This window comes from Macrosteles quadrilineatus, unplaced genomic scaffold (genome assembly GCF_028750875.1).
Source record: "Macrosteles quadrilineatus isolate MER2022 unplaced genomic scaffold, UCM_ALF_1.0 Scaffold_3__2_contigs__length_128488019, whole genome shotgun sequence".
In the NCBI taxonomy this organism is placed as follows: domain Eukaryota; kingdom Metazoa; phylum Arthropoda; class Insecta; order Hemiptera; family Cicadellidae; genus Macrosteles; species Macrosteles quadrilineatus.
This window is the reverse complement of record NW_026542596.1, coordinates 67,829,392-67,849,267: the sequence shown is the minus strand read 5'-3', so window position 1 is coordinate 67,849,267 and position 19,876 is coordinate 67,829,392. Positions and strand designations below refer to the sequence as shown.

At 37.0% G+C, this 19,876-nt stretch overlaps 1 protein-coding gene across 4 annotated transcripts in view; it reads left to right on the top strand.

Annotated features, from left to right (window-relative positions):
- Window positions 1-19,876, top strand: part of LOC128989579 (pericentriolar material 1 protein-like) — a 69,220-nt gene that overhangs the window by 33,893 nt on the left and 15,451 nt on the right. For all 4 annotated transcript variants that reach the window (XM_054411492.1, XM_054411489.1, XM_054411490.1 and 1 more), the window contains 9 exons: window positions 122-227; window positions 863-999; window positions 2,564-3,084; window positions 5,167-5,337; window positions 10,321-10,445; window positions 15,757-15,935; window positions 16,226-16,443; window positions 17,228-17,417; window positions 17,880-18,050. In XM_054411492.1, the coding sequence (XP_054267467.1) occupies window positions 122-227; window positions 863-999; window positions 2,564-3,084; window positions 5,167-5,337; window positions 10,321-10,445; window positions 15,757-15,935; window positions 16,226-16,443; window positions 17,228-17,417; window positions 17,880-18,050 (1,818 nt within the window). The remainder of the gene's footprint in view (window positions 1-121; window positions 228-862; window positions 1,000-2,563; window positions 3,085-5,166; window positions 5,338-10,320; window positions 10,446-15,756; window positions 15,936-16,225; window positions 16,444-17,227; window positions 17,418-17,879; window positions 18,051-19,876) is intronic.

Here is a 19,876-nt window from a genome sequence, read left to right as displayed (position 1 = left end):
ATGTTTCTCCTCACAAGTTGTAGAAGAGACAATAAGGTGTCAAATAACAATTAGGTTGTTATGCAAATGACTGATCGAGTATGTTATTGAACCATCCTACTCATATTCCAATGTTGTTCAGTTACAGAGTCAGTTACAACAGATGAGTGGATTGTACAAGAACTTTGTAGAGAAGCAACAGAACTCTCCTCCACCTTGGCTCACACCACCCATCTCTGCAGCATTGGGTGAGTGAACAAATCATGATCTTAGTATAGCCAGAATCACATTGGCCTAAATAAGCTGTAGTTTCTAATATTGGTATATAGATGTAACATAGAGGAAGGAATTTTTGTGGTATACCTAAACGGGAAAGAGACCAGTCTTGCATGAGAAAAACAAAACTTTACTCTGTCCACCAAAATTAGAATATCACGTTGAAGTTGTATCAATTTCACTGTTTCAATTGAACCAATCAACTCTATGTCCAACTCAAACCTTACTTGGATGAAAATAGTGATAATGTCAGTGCAATAATCTAATTATTGTATAGTGTAAAGTTTTGTGTTTTGTACCAAGTTAAATCTTTCTCATTCATGTACACTTTCTATGGGTAAATTATGCTGTTATAGGATTGAGTCTAACAAATTTAATATGGTACAATACATTTTTACAAGGATAAAATATACTTTTGTCCACATTTGAAACACTTTTTGTTGTATTAGGTTAGTTTATTATGACTTGAAAAGTTAATAATTGAGTTACCTTCTTTAAAATGAAAATTTTTAAATGGCTACAGTCGGCTTCTACAAACTCTTTTAAAATGTTAATTTCCATTTCAAAGCCTGGTTTACGCATATCGCTGATTTCAATATGTGGACAGGTCCGTATTGCCAGTACATTGCGTCTGCAGGCCAATGGCAGCAGCAGCAGTTGTTGGTTCACTCCTTGAACCAGTGTTGCCAACTGATTTGGCACCAACAGCATGAATTGGCAGCACTGAAAGAGACCCTTGCGCAGGTATCTTACTTTATCGTATCAACTCATTTCTTTCAATCATATAAGTTTTTGAGCACCAACTTCTTCCGTTATCATTAATAACTTAGTGTAATGTAATTAAAATGAAGAGTGCTAACTTTTTCTTTTAGTTCTATTGCTTTAAAATCAGTTTTGGCTCTTGTTTATTTATTATTTTATGTATACCGAATGCATAACAAGTATAACTATTCCAGATTTTGATCCAGCATGTCATTTTATGTTCAGAAAAACATTAACTGCCCCATTTAAAAATTTTGTTTCCATTCCACTATTGAATATTTTAAACAATTTATCCATCAGTACAGCTCACTACCCAACTGAGACAATGTGTAAAAATAGTTTTTCCAATCACAAAGAGTCGATCTGTTTTACGTTGGCTGTTTTGTTTCATAGTTGCTTCCATCCTGATATACTTTTGTCTTAAACAGTTTATTATTAAGTTGGTGGTGGTGGCACATTCGGTATCATAACTTTGAAACCAAGGCAGTGATGTTGAGGGTTAACGTCCACTTACAATCTACCAGTATTGTTAATTTCTAGATTGTATTGGTACTAAGACTGACTCGCTCCTTGCTTTGCTTGACAAGTTCTATGAGCTTCATGATTCCAGGTTAAAAGGCTGCCAACTTTTCAAGAAATTAAAAAACGTACAGTAGAACCCCTCATATCCGACCATGATAGGACCGGGCCATGGTCGGAACGGCCAAAAGGTCGGATATCTTGAGGAGCATAACCTGCAGTCTCTGCTACTTCGGTAATTGTCTCCCACGACCATGGCAACCACCATGAGTATAACTAGTAGTCATTGCAATTTCGGTAAACGTCTCCCACGACCACAAAAACACCCATGAGCATAACCTACAGTCTCCGCAATTTCGCTAATTGTCTCCTGCGATGCGACCGTAGCACCAACCGTGAGCATAACTTGCAGCTTCCAGTCCCTACAACTTCGGTAATCATCTCCCGCAACAACGGCAAAACCTGTTATCAGCGACAGTGATAATTGTCTGCAGTGATTACGGCATCATCTGCAATCAGCGTTTAGGTCAACCGATCGCGCTCGTCGTTATCGCCCCAGACGGGAAACAAGTAGATGGTCGGGCATTGGGTTGGATATGGGGGTTCTACTGTTAGTGAAAAATACCATAAAGGTGTAACCTAGACTTTTCTATATAACTACATCCTAAATACTCACCATGTCCTTATCCCATTTCCAAACCAATCCTCTTCCTAGCTGAAGATATTTTGTGGGAACCAATTCGTCAACAAAATTAAACATTTTTGTCTTATTCTGATTTGTTTAAAGATCTAATTGCATTGTTACTCTGCTCTTTGAATCCAGTTGTAGATTAATTATAAACACAAGTTTGTCATGACCTTTGCTGAAAAGTGCTATTTTTTTTTAGTTAATTTTGTTTCTTGCTATGCAGAAGATTATGTTTTGTTATAAGTTGATATGTATTTATACAGTTTATTTTTGTGTTAATAAAGCACTTTTTTAATTTCATTTAATTTCATTTCATAAACACAAGTTTGTATATTTCAGTTGCACCACCAGAACCCAGAGGCAGCTCAGTTCTCCCCCCAACAAGTGGAAATTTCATCCCCTCCCTCCAACTTGGGTCGAGCGCACAACCAGAACCACAACCACAATCATGGGGCAGTCAAGCCATCCCTCGCGCCACCTGCCGTAGTGTCGAGCGCTCACTCCCTACCTAACCTAGTCTCTCCTCAGTCGCCCCCCTCCCCACCCCCTGTCAACAATCGTAACCTGTTAGCTTCTCCCACTGCGACAGTTCTGTCTCTCCCTCCCTCCCTCAACACAAACCCTGCCAACCCCAATATATACTTCAACCCCCACACCCAGTTTACAGACCCCAACTTTATCAACCTGTATCCACCCTACGGAAACAATCTGAATTTTGAGTTTCCATCTCCAGTTAATTTTTTTCCTAACCCTCCGGAACAGTTTTTGCCGTTCCATCCGCAACCACAGCCTGCCACTACCCTGAATAACCAGGTTCCCCCAGGCAATAGGGCTAACAACTATTGGGACAATTTTAGAAGGTAATTTTTATCAACAGTTTTTTTTAGGTAAATATAATTTTGTAAAAAGGATTTTACTTGTGTTGAAGGTTTTGCAGCAGCAGTTAAAATCTCCAATTGCAGAATAGTGATAGTATTAAAGTTTTTATAGAATTAAGTTATCAATTTTGTAGCTAAATTAAAATTGTACATATTTTTCTTTATCTTTCATAATTTGTTCCTTGTAAATTACTAGTTTTTAAATGGCTAAACCTCTCATACTAGTATTACGTTTCTTGCCACTTTTCTTTTCTTATTTTTTAATCGGCTATTACCAAACTGGCCTCCAGTTTTCAGTTTCATCCTCCATTTAGATATTATATTTTCCTCCCATTCAGTTTATCAGTCCTCTCACCTACCCTTCTCTTCCCCTGCTGGTTTAACATATGCACAAACACTGGAACTGAATCAAAGGTTGGTTAACTTTTAAATGGTTGGTTTGATTTGTGCATGTGTTCACCAGAGTTGCACTTCCACCAAGCTTGATTTAATAGCGTCACTAATTCAGTTTTGCAGTAAATAGTCATTAACTGAGAATTGGTCAGAAACTGTTAAAAAATAATCCAAACTTAATAAAACATTCATTAACTGATTGCTTTTAACACATAGCAACTGAAAGAAATTTATGTTTAGCTTTAATCAAATTAGGTTGCATTAGTCTAGATCCAAAAAAAGGTTTATGTTGCGAGTGTGCTGTATGAGTAGGTAGGTGTTCGATGCACACTATGGTTTTAGATGTATAATTAAAGTTTTAGAATGTGCTGGCTTAACATTTTGAAGCTATTATTTGTTGTTTGGATTCCTGCTCTTCTAGGAGGTTTAAAATGTGAAGTAGTGATGGTTTTCTTTTCTATTTTAATTTGATCTCACACTTTTACTAAACACATGTTTTAATCAACATAAATAGCAAATTATAATATGTAGAGATGTATGTGTGGGAACCAAAATCGATCGATACTCGATACCGATACCTTAAAAAATTGATTCGCTATTCTCGATACCTATAGCAGCAATGAAAAGATTTTATCAGCCAATTCAAATCCAACCCCTTCTAAACACATTAAATACAATTAGGCCTACTATATCAAATGTAAAGAAAGATCTTAAAAACAAATATCAAAAAGAAAATTGTATTAAAAGTGCCAGCATACTATTTTCTATCAAGCCAAGCTTAATATAGAGATCATCTCTTGTGGTTGTGGAAGACATTATCTTTGTCTCCTCCAATCACGGCTAAATTCTGATCATCTCCCACGGCTGTGTAGATATCATTATCTGGTGCGGTCATGGAAACCTCACTGTCATCATGCGGGATCGCAACTAAATTGGTAACTTTGCAGATGTGTTGTGTATTGACATCGACTTTTGATGATCGATATCAATGTCCAATCACTGGTGCTATTGTGAATCAACACAATCCTAATTATATGTATTTACCATGTAATTAAATTCACTCATCAATTTTATATTCTATACAATTATAAGAAACGGTATCAGCATTCTGACACATACTTTCTCCCATAAGTTTGTCAACAACCTTTATCATGTGTAAGCTGATAGAGTAAATATACGGAAATGGGATTAGTACAATTTTGATCAGAATTTAAAGGAGGACATACTAAATTTTTATCAAAATCATTTGGGCCATTTTTGGTGAAAATCTGATTTTTCTGTTATTTTATGGGGTTTTTATGGGAAAATAACATAATTTACAATAACTTTTGAATCGTATTTTTTACAGAAATGGGATTTGTACCATTTTGTTCAGAATGTAAAGGACTATAACATAACGGGGAAGTAGCTATTACCATTGACTACACAGAACCAAAGCCTTTATGATAAACAGGTGTTTAGTACCACTTTATTTTTGGTTTTAGCAGCAACAAAAGTACTCATTTGGCATAACCAAAATGTTATTTATGTTAGGAGTGGGTCTGAGTGTAAAGTTCCATTTGCTGTGAGCCTGTTTGTATGGCAACTAATTCAGTAAAACAACTGGAAATTTAAGGCAGATTATGCTGCAACGACAATATTGTTGAATGTTGACCATTCGTATGTTTGCAGCTACTCTCGCCAGAATCTTCTTAGCAACAGTGGTAAAAGCAATGACGGCCTGCAACAACAACAGCAGCAGCAGCAACAACAACAACCACAACAACAACAACAACAATCACAACGCACACCCATGGAGAGGTTCCTCAACACAGATCATGAGGGGCTGCCTCCACCTCCTAGGTGAGGGACATTGTTGACTAGCGTTATACAAAATATTCATATCTTTTGATTCAACCTCAAAGTAACCTTGTTATGAAATAGTATGTATATTACCTATGGCTATTTAAAAAAAAAAATTGCCTTTTCAATTCAGTTCTAAGAATTGAAAAGATTCGCTTAACAGTATTGTTTGCTTGCTTAACAGCATTGTTTTGTTACTTTACAGTACAAGTTTGGCCCCCCAAAGCAGAACAACGAGCGACGTTGCGACATTGTCGCGGACACGAAACGCCGAGAAACGCGGGCCTGCGGACACATTTACTTACTTACTTACTTACTCCTGTGGCCATTGGAAACCTAGGTGGTTTTTGGCCTCGCCAACCATGTGCCTCCAAGCTCGTCTATCCTCTGCCAGCTCCAAGTCTGCTCCCATTCCTCTCAAATCCTTCGTCACCTCATCAACCCATCGCATTCTTGGTCTACCTAATGGTCTCCTTCCTTCTGGTATACCTCTGAGTACCATCTTTACCATCTCTCTCTCACTTCTACGGTTAATATGTCCTATCCATCTCAACCTCCTACTCTTAACTATTCCCACAATATCTGGTTCACCATATAATTCTTTTAACTCTCTATTTTTCCTTATCCTCCATGCATTTCCTTCTTTTACTGATCCAAAAATTCTTCTCAAAATTTTGTTTTCAAAAGTAATACAGTAGAACCTCGGTTAACCGAGGTAATTGGGACCGAGGGTACCTCGGATACGGCGAACCTCGGATAACACGGAACGTAACCTAAAAATCGTTACCGGGGCTAAAAATAGCTCAAGATATACTAAAACATGAACAAAAGTTATTAACTGAACTGTTGTTTAGTTTATTAGTACAATAAATGTTATTAGTACGCAATAAAACGTGAGAGGAAACGGTAACACTCACAATACTAAACACTGTTTTAATATAACACTCAATTTATTGCACAACTGAATACGTATGATATAGGCTACACAATGTACAGAAGTTTAGTTACAGTACAGTATTCCTGTTTACAAAATTAAATCAAAGAAATGAAAATTAATTTACTGTACATTGTACACAAATAAACAAAGTAAGCTAATCTTTTTTCCCAAAGAAATCAGTTATTGTTTTTTGACTTAGATTAGAGGATCTTAGGCTAGCCGCCCTGTTGCGCCAGCGTCGCAGCCAAACTAAATCGTTTGTTGTTGCGGTTTCTTGTTGTTCAATGTATGCCAGTCACTGAGCTAAAATTATAACTGGAGGTAGCACTGCCATTGCAGAAGTCTGTCAAAAGCGTGTCGCTGATTTTGTTAGGTTGGTATAGCAGCAGGTTTTTTCATCCAATAACATGGCTTCTATAACTAGGTTTCCATAGCAGTGAGTTTTTTCATCCAATAACATGGCTTCATTTTAACTCACACCTCACGCAAACATGGCGGCTGGCGACACGCATCTTTGACATTCAGTGCTACCTCCAGTTAGAATTATAGCTCAGTGATGCCAGTGCTCCCTCGATCATTCTTAGACCTTCTGTATGTGATATTTTCTCAGTCGCCCCATCAGATTCATCGCTGTAAAAAAAACTTTTGTCGAATCGGGGTGGTGGGGAGAGCGAGTGGCTCAGTCAGTCGCGTCTCGGCATTGAAACAGTTCGCATTGGTCCGGCGGCGAGCGGTGTCGGGTTACAACACCTGCAGCTGCTCTGGCGAGCGGTGTCGGGTGACAGTGCCGTATGCATTCGGCAAAGATAAGCGCTAAGCTACGCAAATATTTGGCCGAGGAAACACAACAGTTGCCAACATTTTACTGTACAGTAGTTTTAACTTATTGCAGGCTAGCGTGCGTATTGCGATAAAAGGAGCACCCAAACGCTCATTACTGTACGTAGTTTGTGCGTGTTTCTTTTGCTTTTTAAATAAAAAAAATCGTTCGAGGACGGCCTCGGTTAACCCGGAGTCTCGGTTAAGCGAGGCTCGGTTAACCGAGGTTCTACTGTAAGGCGCTTCTGGGATTTTTTTGTAAAAGACCAAGTTAAAGTAAAAGTAGTTAAAGACAAGTAAAGCGGACACATTTACGAGCTTGAAATTATTTTTTTTTAATATCTCGATAAATATAGATAAAAATACTTTGTCCGCGGACAAAATTTACCGGTTAAACGAAAAAAAAGATCGCAAAGTAAAAGAAAAGCGGGCGCGAGTGAACACGCTACATACTACACACATCACGTCGAAGAGGAGAGAACCGCGCTGCTCGACAGCCGGATGCCGTCTGCCGCTCCGCTCGGTATCTGTCTGCAGGCCACACCCTCCTACCGCTCTCCCATTGGCCCGGCGCAGTCACCTGACAGACAGCAACCACCCTCCCTCCACCTTACAAGTGCGCGCGGATGACTGAGCTATGAAGACGCACTGTACCGTATCTGGCGATAGTGTTGCGAAATAGAAAAACGCCATTACGTTGTTGATTTCGGAAGAGAAAAGACATTCCAGCCCTATTGTGTTAACTCTGTGGTGCGTGGGTGCGTGACCTTTGTTACTGTAAAATTTATAACTAATGTTGGCATTATTTGAGTAATGGGTTTTGCGAATGAGTGAAATATACAATGTATTCTCGGCCTTCTCGTGAGCGTGTTATCTGCTCTGTTTGTTTCGAGCAAATTGTTTTGGGATAAAACTCGGGAAATTATTAATCGTTTATCGAGCGCAAAGAGTTTTTGTTTCGGAATTTCCCGGTAAGGTGAAAAAGATACGATTCTCAAAACTATTAATCATCCTTCATCTTTTCCTGGAATTGAAATGACTTATCTGTATCCAGAAACGTGTTGTGTCTATAAATAGCCGATAAGCGATACGCTATTTTTAGACACAACTACAATCGGACGAGAGGACTACGTTTTTAATTACGATCGCAGTTACAACCCATGGGACCATTAGCACTGTATAATAATATTTCATCTATGTTAGTTTGGATTGGATCATTAATTCGAAATCTTCTTTAAACGAATTTTTCCAGTGTTCCTAACATTTTTCATTTCAGTAATCAATGCAAACATATCGTGGATAATTCAAATTTTTAAGTAGCAAATAATTTTTTTAAATAATTACGACTGAAAATATTCCAAGCAAAATTTGACGAAATGTTTGCGTTAAAACAAGTGCAAGTCCTCGCGCCACCTGCCTTTTGTCTGATGACTCATGCCTCCCCTCCCCTCCCGCCACCGGCAGAACATTGAAGGTCACTCGGTCACTCTAAAAATAGCTCAACCCTGCTTGCAACTGAGACGGCGCGGCGTGTTCCGCCCAAAGGTCATTGTACCTTATACTCCCTCACTCCCTCTGCACGTTGGATAATTTAAAGTTTTTAGCTGGTCCCTTGAGGTTCGAATTATTCAAGTTTTACTGTAATAACTTTTCAGTTTACCAAATAAAAATATTATTTATTTTATTAAATTGTATACAAACTTTTTGTATACAATAAAAAACAAAACAGTATAATTGACAAAAATTAATCCATGTTTTTTACAACTCTAAACCTAAACTTATTGTTATATGTGAATACAGTATTTATTAGGTGGTTACTAACATTAGGTGGCTTAACACTTGTTAAGGTATGTGTATATATATATACGTATTTAAAAAAAAAAGTAAATTTAAATAACCTGATTATGCCTACCCCTTAATAGGTTTTTGTTTTAAAAGTAGGCTATACAAGTTATTGAAATTTACTTATTTTATTTAACTATATTACTAGTACCCCTAAAGAGTGGATATATATATATACACCGGTATATAAGTCATTATTTAGCTTTTTAGTTTTAGCGCTTGCGGACACATTTTGAAGTTTTCACAGGCCGTTGCAGACACGTAGGAACCATTCTGCTTTGGGGGTTTGGCCCAATGAGGTTCAAGGATTGAGAGAAAAGATGTAAAATTGTAAGGCCGACCACACCCTGCAACAGTCGAGGCGAGACATTTTGACTAAAGGCGTCTTGAACGACAAATAACACATGGGCGTTTACGGAGTACCATACACTGCAAGATGCGAGGCGGAAAGTCGCCTTTCGTAAAAAAAGAAGCAGTCAAAAATTAGTTTCATCGAGATTCGCTACTGTCCCGGTTCTGAGCATGCGCAAGGTCACGTGACTTTCACCAATCTGGACTTGCTATATGTCTAGTGTCCACGAGGTGTGCGTGGCCTTGCCTCAGCATCTGCTGTGTGTGTCCGCTTTACGACAAGGCAAGTCGAGAAAACTGCCTCACGTCGCCTTGCCTCGCCTCAACTGCAGCAGTATGTGGCCAGCCTAATTATTTGAAATGGTTAAGGCTAATTTAATTGATTATACAATGAGTGAGTGGTTGGGACAATGAGTCATTGCATCACAATCAGTGGCAGTGAGAAGTTATAAACGAAAACATAACCTCTCTTAGACGTTATGAGTAGGCCTACTGATTGTTAGTATTTTAAAAACGGTCGTAGGTAAAGTAGTGTATGCAACTCGCGTAATTAGCCTTTAAGACTATCTTTACGTGATCGTTGTGTAAACTACTATTTAAGAATAACCTTAAACACAATTGAGGTAAATTCATTATATTGTATACGCCTATTAAAACCTGATGTTTCAGAAAATTAATTAAAATGAGTTCCCCAAATGTTCTAAGAATTTTTGGTCGAGCCAAATACATCAACTTGTTTGTTACTTTCAAGCAAATTGGTCTTCATATTATTTTGTTTAGTTGAAACAGCTTACTACAATTTATCAGCAATTAGATCCGGGTTACTAGACTTTTTAGTGTTAACGGTTTTTACATTTTTTTCATATTTTATGGCACAAAAATTCCTAACCAAGCTAAATGCACGCATTCTTTACCTTCCAAGTCAATAGTTTTTTTTATTTTATTTTTTATTTTGCACAGCTTACAAAGACAAAATCTGTTTCAAGTTTATTAGTTTTTGATTGATTGTTTACTGTTGTATGGTGTTTGTACAGGAGCAGGAAGGAGAGGCTGGTGCGGGGGGAGGTAAATCAGCTGATGACAAGAGCTCAGGTACACCAGGAGGAGGGGGAGGGGGAAGCTAGCGGCCACCAGTACAATTTGTCTCTTCCTTCACATGGTAGGTAGCATGCCAGTTCTCTACTTTGTTCTCGAACTATTTTATATTTACCAAGTAGTTTGTAGTCATAGTCATTTGATTATATATTTCTGAAAACACAACACCTATAGTGAGACAGGAGGTATGTCTCTGGTGAACAACTGTGAGGCTACATGTGGTACAAACAAACACAGTGTGACTTCAGTAACTGTACATATATCTGATTTACAGGCAGGCAAGTGGTGTATTCTACAAACAACAACACCTATAGTGAGTCAGAAGGTATGCGTCTGGTGAACAACTGTGAGGCTAAACGTGGTGCAAACAAACACAGTGTGACTTCAGTAACTGTACATAAATAAATATTTCTTTATTGTCACGTAACGTTTTGAATCATAGCATAGCTAAAAAACAGATGACATTTTCATGATTAAAAACTTACCTAAAATATACAATAATATGTCTTGTGCCCTAAAATACCTTTAAATAATTTGTAAAAATTTGCTGAACAATTAAAGTAAAACATGTTTTACATCTCAGAAAATCAGCAAGGCTGCTTTTAAAAGATTCATTATGATTTAGAGTTGTGGGTAGCTTATTAAAGTTTTTTTCCCATATATTTATGAGTTTTTTCTACAAGCTTCAAACTGTGTCTCGGGTATTGAAAATTATTCATAAAATTTGGTGTTATAAATGTGGTCAAAGTTTTCACTAATATAGTCATCAAAATTTGACTGCACCACTAACAATGTTTTGTAAATTATTAAATTTGGAATAGTCATAATATTCAATTTTCTAAAAACCGTTTTGCATGTTTTACATGGTAAAAAGGTCATAATTCTTATAATTTTCTTTTGAATTTTAAACACTCTTTCAATTTTAGAGGAAAATCCCCAAAATATAATCCCATATTGTGCTATTCAGTAAAAGAATGCATAATATAGCATGATAGAAGTTTTTAAATCCATGGAATTTCTTAAGCACAATATTTGAAAACAAGCTGAATTTTATTTTCCAATACTGACTGAATGCACTTACTCCAGGTCAAATGTGTAGCAATATACAGACCTAAAAATTTTACATTATCATCAGTTGGTTGGGATTGATCAATGATTGCAACTGATTGAGGTGTACAAAATCGTTTTCTCTTCATTCATTTTCAAACCATTGATCTCAAACCACTTCCTAATTCGGTTAGGCTTTCTTCAATTTTATGTTTTAATTCATAATTGTTTTTTGTTTTTACTACTGCAGTAGTATCATCTGCATAGAGAATTAGATTATTTGAAACATTTTTTAGAAGGTCATTAATGTATATAATAAATAGAAGTGGCCCCAAAATCGTACCTTGAGGCACACACTTTTTAATTTTTGCCATTTTGATTTTGCTTTTAAATTATCCTTACAAATGACTGTTCTCTGATGGTGATTATTTAGGTAAGATTTTAACCATGATACTGAATTACAGAAAAGGAATATAATTCTAGTTTTTTGATGAGTATATTGACACAGTCAAACGCCTTGGATAAGTCACAAAACACACCCATTGTGTTATGTGACCCATCCAAGGCCCATGACACATCCTCAACCAAGACTGAGAGTGCTTTCATGGTGCCTAGACCCTTTCTAAACCCAAACTGCTTGTTAGAAAAAATATTGTGGGTTTCCAGAAATGAAAATATTTTATGAGAAGCACATTTTTCAAACACTTTTGATAATGTTTGTAATAGTGAAACCGGACTATAATTGTCTGGATTTTGTCTCTCTCCATTTTTGAAAAGAGGTTTTAGTTCAGCATATTTTAAGTTTTCAGGTGTGACGCAAAATTCTAGGGGGGGGGGGAATAAACTATTATTTACCAAAGTCAGGCTAGGCCTACCCCTAGAACAGGCCACACTCAAATTTCTTCCCCAGAGGGCTCAGAAGGAGCCGAGAAAAATCCAGGGGTCGATACGAAGTTGTCACGGCTTTGACTAATCAATTTATTTAAATTTAATCGAAGGCTCAGAGCTCTAGAAGCGCTCACGAAATCCTGCAGACACTCAGTAGGAGCTATTTCCTCCTCACCTTCGCTAAAGTGTTTTGGTAAATTTTGCCTAACTTTTGGATTAACTCTGTAGAACCGACAAGTATTCTATCTTAGCCAATTTGATAAAACTACTTGTATTGAACTTTAAACTGTTTGGTTAAAGACGTCTATAAATAATATAAAATAGAATATAATGTAAAAAGCAATTCCTACAGAGTCATCAGGGCCTAATTAATATAATTGAACGGAGAATTTAGCGTGATATGATTTAAAATAGATTTAATATTAATATTCGCAGCTGATTGTCAAATCACCCTAGTCCCAGACTTGATTCTTTCACCTGCCAAATACGGGGTTTAGAACTCAGATGACAAGTCTCGGGGAATTAAACGTCGAATTAACTAAAACGTACGTAATAATTATTCGTTAAGCGAAAGGATTAATCTTAATTTTGAAACTAATTAGATAAAATAAAACTTAACTATAGCCACCGCTAGTCACGGTTCAGGCAGGAACTGGCAGGTCTAGACTCAAGTAGGTAAAATCTAAGCTATTAAATTTAGATCTGTCTAATCGAATTCTGAAACGAAATTGAACGAAAATAAAGTAAAACGTAGAAATGGCCTAACTATTGGAATAGCTAACCTTCGTAATATCGGCGATCGATGTATGGAATACGATGAACGTAGAGTGTAAGGTAACGGCGTTTTTAACTGGTCGAAAGCGTGCGAACGAATATTCCTGTCTGAATAAAATCCTTCGTTTCTTAAGTACTACTAGACAACAGCTGATCGCAAATTCACTTGTTGAGCTGGTCTAGTTTTCGTCTGTTGTCTGTCAACAAACGGTTTATAATGATAGAGAGTGGTTCTGCAATGAATTTAGAAGCAATTTTGACCAAATTTAGTGGTATTTCGTCCCAGACTGATGACTTCTTATTCTTGAAAGATTTAATAATTTTAATAACATCCTTCACGTCTATAAATTGAAAGTCAAATTTTGTGGTCTGCTTTTGATCTATTGATTTTATAGTCAGTTGTACTGCCTCACTTTCAGAAGAGGAAAATCCAATTTGATTTGTTATATTTATAAATTTGTTATTAAAATATTCTGCAATTTCCTTTGAATTTATAATGGATTTGTCAGCCCCCTTGATATTGGAAAAAGTAGGCTGGCTCTTTCCCTAATATTCGTTTCTTACATTTTTGATTTCAACTTTTTTTATATGACATCGATTTTACTTTAAATATTCATAAATAAGGCCCTATTGTTCGAGAGACCCAAATCTATATTCATTGTAACTGGCTATTGAAATTTTATTTCAAATGTTAAGATGTTGTTCGAAAAAATTGCATTTAAATCCATACTGTTTTAAAAACGAAATAAAGTCTGATTTTTGTCTATTTTCGCTACAGTGTTGTAAAATGTCTACACATTGAAATCTCCTGTGATATAGATATCATTTGTTTTTGTGGCTTTTGTTAAAATTTGCAATAAACTCTCTAATTTATAAAGAAAAGATTTAAAACTTTCAACATGAGGTGTTCTATAAACAGAACCTGCAATAATATTTAAACTTTCAATTTCAATACAATAAAAATTCATGTTTTCGGCCCCTGGACTATATTGTTAAGACAATAATAGGTTTTTTACATACCTCAGTCAAATAGTCCAAAAATGGTAATGCTCAACAGCTTACATGTTTCGTTGCGAAGACAACATTATCAAAGCTTGCAACTCGTCAAAAACACATTTAAAACACGAACACGAACACAGAAGACATTAATACGGTACGAATACACAATTGACATTTAGATAGCGCTATCATAATACTGATTTGGTCCGGCGCGGCGCGGGGCTGGTAGCAGACATGTCTGCTACCAGCCCCGCGCCGCGCCGGACCAAATCAGTATTATGATAGCGCTATCTAAATGTCAATTGTGTATTCGTACCGTATTAATGTCTTCTGTGTTCGTGTTCGTGTTTTAAATGTGTTTTTGACGAGTTGCAAGCTTTGATAATGTTGTCTTCGCAACGAAACATGTAAGCTGTTGAGCATTACCATTTTTGGACTATTTGACTGAGGTATGTAAAAAACCTATTATTGTCTTCAATACAATAAACTTCAAAGACAGAATCTTTATTAAAAACACACAAATCATGCCACACACTATATTTCAAATTTGAACTTATCATAATGCAAGAACCCCCATTCGTCCCCTCTTCCCTACAATAAAAATGAGCCGAGTTTAGTTTGTAAAACTATTTAGAATGCCAATATTATAATTTCCAAGCCAATGTTCATTTAAACAAATAATTGAAATGTTTGATTTATCTAAAATTAATTTTGGTTAATTTTTGTATTAATTATCCCTCATTCAGTGTTTAAATGCATTAACCACACAAAATTTTTGTTACACATATCATTTACATTGTTACACTGCAGCTCCATTCAACGGTGTTTGACAAGTTCAATTGTTGCCATCCAAGTCTGTCATTTGTGGTCTGCCAAATTTGTGTCTAAACACCAATGCTAAACCAGCAGACATATGCTTGGGATCGTTGAAATCTGCCGATCATGAGTGGCCAAAAGCTAGTGTGCGATCTGCCCACAGCTCGTCTATAGCATGACTCATATCTGCATCTATTACATTTATAGAATTTTTACCTGACTTCATTGTTATGTATCTGGTGAACAACTGTGAGGCTCCACGCGGTGCAAACAAACACAGTGTGACTTCAGTAACTGTACATACATCTGATTTACAGGCAGACAAGTGGTGTATTCTCCACACAACAACACCTATAGTGAGTCAGAAGCTATGCATCTGGTGAACGACTGTGAGGCTCTACGCGGTGCAAACAAACACAGTGTGACTTCAGTAACTGTACATATATCTGATTTACAGGCAGACAAGTGGTGTATTCTCCACACAACAACACCTATAGTGAGTCAGTTCATTACACTCACAGCACTTTAATTTTCATAATCATGAAACACCTTTTCAATCAGCTCAAAGCTCAAGTCAAAAGTAAACAAACAGTAAAGAATAAACACCTTTACAAAATTACAATGCACAGTTCGCAACTGTTAAAAGAAATAACTATCTAACCAGGTCCAATAAAGATATACAGTGAAGCTGTTACACAAAAAGCTGTTATCCCAGGAGCTGTTCCAAGGCCTTCTGTGCGCTTCTGTGCATGTGGAAGCTGAGGTGCTCGTGGGTACAGAACGTCGAGTCTCTACGCGGTGCAAACAAACACAGTGTGACTTCAGTAACTGTACATATATCTGATTTACAGGCAGACAAGTTTTGTATTCTCCACACAACAACACATATAGTGAGTCAGAAGGTATGCGTCTGGTGAACGACTGTGAGGCTCCACGCGGTGCAAACAAACACAAGCGCAACTACATCGACATCCCGGCCAGGGAGGCCAAAATCAGCCAGCTGAACAACTATCATACTGAACCCAGCGAGGTATGACAATCCAAAGCCTACACTTAGATGTGAATTTTGATCAATTCACTAGTAGTTACGCCTACCAAAACATAAATACACATAAGAAACTGATAGTATTGTAGCTAATTTGTGAGCTGTTACAATTTAGTTTAAGTATAGGCCTAATAAAGTCATCATATAGCTGGCTAGCTAAATGGTATGTTCTTGCATAGTAATGAGAAAGCTTTATCTTAAGAAAAATCTGTTTGTAGAAATTAATTTAAGATTTAGCCAAATATTTACATGAGAACCAATAATTTTTTCAATAGAGCAACACGGAAGCTGACAGTTCTCGGGCAATCAACCTGCCGAGGAGGCATCCTCGCAACATAAACAGCATCAGCGACAACAGCAGCAACAACAGCAACAATCTGCACCAACAACAGAACTGCATCGGGGACGGTTACTGTCTCATGGCCTCAGACAAGGGTGTCAGACGCAAGGACAACCGAGGCAACCTCTCCAAGGACTGTAAGACTGATGCTAGGTGGGTGTTACAAGTCTTAAGCTTACATTATATTACACTGTATATGTACTATGAGTTTACGTACAAAGTATAATTTGAGTATTGTTGAGCAATTCTGAAACTGGAGGTGTTTAGATATCTTAAGATTTGGTACCGGTATGATTTTTACTGGACTAGGATCTTTGTATCTTATCCATGACTATTTAAACCCAACCTGGAAGATTGGGAGGAATTTTTCATTTCATTAGTGTAATTAGTTTTTGACCTCTTTCCACTGTATCTATTGAAACCTGAAATGCTTGAACGCATAATTAAACTAACTTTTGAAATGTCACTGAGACAGTGGTAGATGATGCATTTGGACAATTGAGGTAGACCACAATTGAAACTTCGTTGTATTTTGTATGCACTAAAACCATGACCACACTTGACAAAGTACAGGACAGTAAACAGAGTAGAGATAAATTAATTTTCAGGCATTCAATCAAAAGATCAAATCAAATTTCCTTGCCCTAATTGTATTGAGTAACATTTTTCCTGTTAAGTTCTGCAAACAAATATGATCAGTTAAATACTTTTAGTTTAATGTTTTCATGATAATGAGAGCTAAAACACATATTTGATCAATTGCACTGTAGGCTACAAAAGTCCTTTAATCATCATCGAAGGCTCGTCAAACATTCTTGTACTCTCTTTCAACCTTACCTTAATATAAAATTTCTTCGTTACCAAACAAAATTACAACAAACAAAATTGTGTCAATGCACTGTAATTATATTTGACAAGAGTGTAACTTTGTCTACAGTGGTAGTGGGGACACTTTGGAGGAGTGTGTGTACTCTGAGGTCGCAGCTCTGATATCAGTGAATGAGTGGAGACCACAATACCTACTGCAGCTGTTCAAGGACCTACGACTGCTCAGCTCATGTCCAGACCCTGGCATGCAGGCCACTCTGTCTTCTACAATACACGCCTTGGCATCTCGTTCCTCTCAGGTAAACATAGGCTGGTAAGCCCTGACAAGTAGCAACTGGGCTAAATTTGAAAGGGTATTGCAGTAGAACACATTTTTCAAACCCCTCTTTACTTCTACTGAAAATGTTTGCACTTTGTTGAAGAATTATCTGAATAGCTTAACACAAAACTGTTTTACCGTTTTATTTGACTTTTTTTATTGGGGTTCCGTAAGAATCATCTTAGTCAAGAGGTGCAGGGCACATCGAGGGCAAGGAGGAATTTTTTTTGTATTTTAAGTACAGTGCACTACTACACTGTCACACATTTGTACTTTAGTTCCAGCTTTAGTTCCTTATTTGTACTTTCGTTTTTGAGCTATTTTCTCAATATTTGAGATGGTTTTCCTTGTATGTCAATTGTATTTAAGTTTCTGGTACTGTATCAAGTCGTAAGTTTAAAGTATTAAATCCCTGTATGTGACTTTTACCTTTTCTCTGCAGGAGGAGCGTAGAGCGGGAGTGGGTGTGGTGAGTGAGGAGTCGGTCAGTACTCAGACAGTGGCAGCTCCTGACTATCTCGCCAGCTTCTCTCATCAACCTCAAACACGTAACTGGACACAGAAAGAAACTATTCCCCCTCCCCCACCTCCACCACCGCCACAACTACCATCTGTGAGTAGCACACATAGATAGGTCTACAACTAAAGAGAATGATTTGTAGCAAACGGATTGATGTTTTAATTAATAATTGCAACTTACGTCAATCAATCCAGTTTCTGATTGTCTCGCTCATCCGGACTAATCTGGCAGACGTCCGTTCTGGATTGCAAAAAATCCGGACTATCGAGAGTCGAGCAAATATATGTAAATTTTACTGTTACGGTGAGCGGTTTTGTCAAAACACGCGCTAATACAAACGAGAGCGTCTAAAACAAGTTACAACTCATCGTAAAAAAATACAGTCGGCTGGTTTTATGAACTATATGATTATTGCTACAGATTTTGCAAAGAACGCCTTAAGAAGCAAAATGAGATTATCCGAGGTCCGATTATACGAGCCGCCGGGTTAACTAAGGCAAATGCAGTACTGTACATAGCGGTTTTTTTAAAATTTTGTTCCAGGTCCACAGTACTGATAGCTGGGTAAATGGAGTTCCACCAATACAGTAGAGTCCCGCAAACTCTGTGTAATGTGGACTGAAAGGGTGCCGAGTTTGTGAAATATCGGGAACTAGAGTTAAAAATAAGAGTAAAACAATTTTTAAGCGTTTTAACCGAATTTTTAAATTAGATTTATATTACAAGTCAGTATTAAGTCATCAGATATAGTACAACAAATCCTTAGTACGAGTTGCAAATGATTTTACTTGAGCTGGCTTGTGTCCATGTTTAACTCGGACTCAAAAAATCACTAATTTTCTGAGCCAGGTGATGGCCGAGTTATCCAGACTGCCAGGTTATCCAGTGCCGAGTTTGCGGGACTCTACTGTAATAAATCGATTGTTGGTACGAGTTGGTAGAGAAATATCTTTTTATTTAATCATAATCACTTATTACTTTAGGCTAATAATAAACCGTATTCTCCAGGTCAATATGATTTTTGTCTAATTATAACCTATAATTTTTACCGCTGTGTTATCCGTGTTTTTGATTATCCGAGGTAGTCTCAGCCCTGTTAAGCTTGGATAATCAGACTTTACTGTGCCACAAAAAAAAATCATGTTTGCCAATTTAAACTAGCAGGAGTCCAGACAAGGCCAATCCGGATAAGCTAAAACTACTAGCTATCTACTGTACTATAAAATTCAACGTATTCTTGTTACCAAGGACGCGTTGCAGAAAGTCAACAGTCCCGGAAGGTCAAATAATTTATACCTGTGCCGCTAGGTCAAAAACTACAATGTTTGCAGTGTCTGTAGATCAAAAATCCCAGTAAGTCAAATAGTACAGTCCGAGCTAAAAACGTGGTCTATGTTAAAGCAATTGACTTATTGGGAATTTGACCTAATGCAACAGCAGTTTTAATATAACGAAATAAGATAAAATATAAGTTCAGTTTCGCTGAGTCAACAGTGCCGGAAGGTCAAAAGTATAATCTGTTAAAAACAACGATAGTCCTCTCGACGCATGACTTCAATAATTTCGTGTTTCGGTGTACTTAAAGTTGTGCTAAAATTTTGAAAATTGGCACAGAGCTTCTTGGTTAGTCCTACTCGATGACTATTTTGTTGGAACTTTAAACTATTTACCGATCTAATTAATAAAAATTGATATGTATGGTGGAATAGTTTAAAATCGTGATTTCTAACATGAAAAAGTTAGCATGCGAGATTTTTTTTGTTTTTGGGTTAGAGAGGTTTTGTCTGTGGCAAAGTTGTAGCCAAAGGTGTGATGCGTAAAATATATTTTTTTGAATTTTTACAATCAGTGGTTCAATAGATAACTTGGGTTGAAGAGGACGGCAAATTTAACATTTCGCAACACGTGGAAAGAACTAC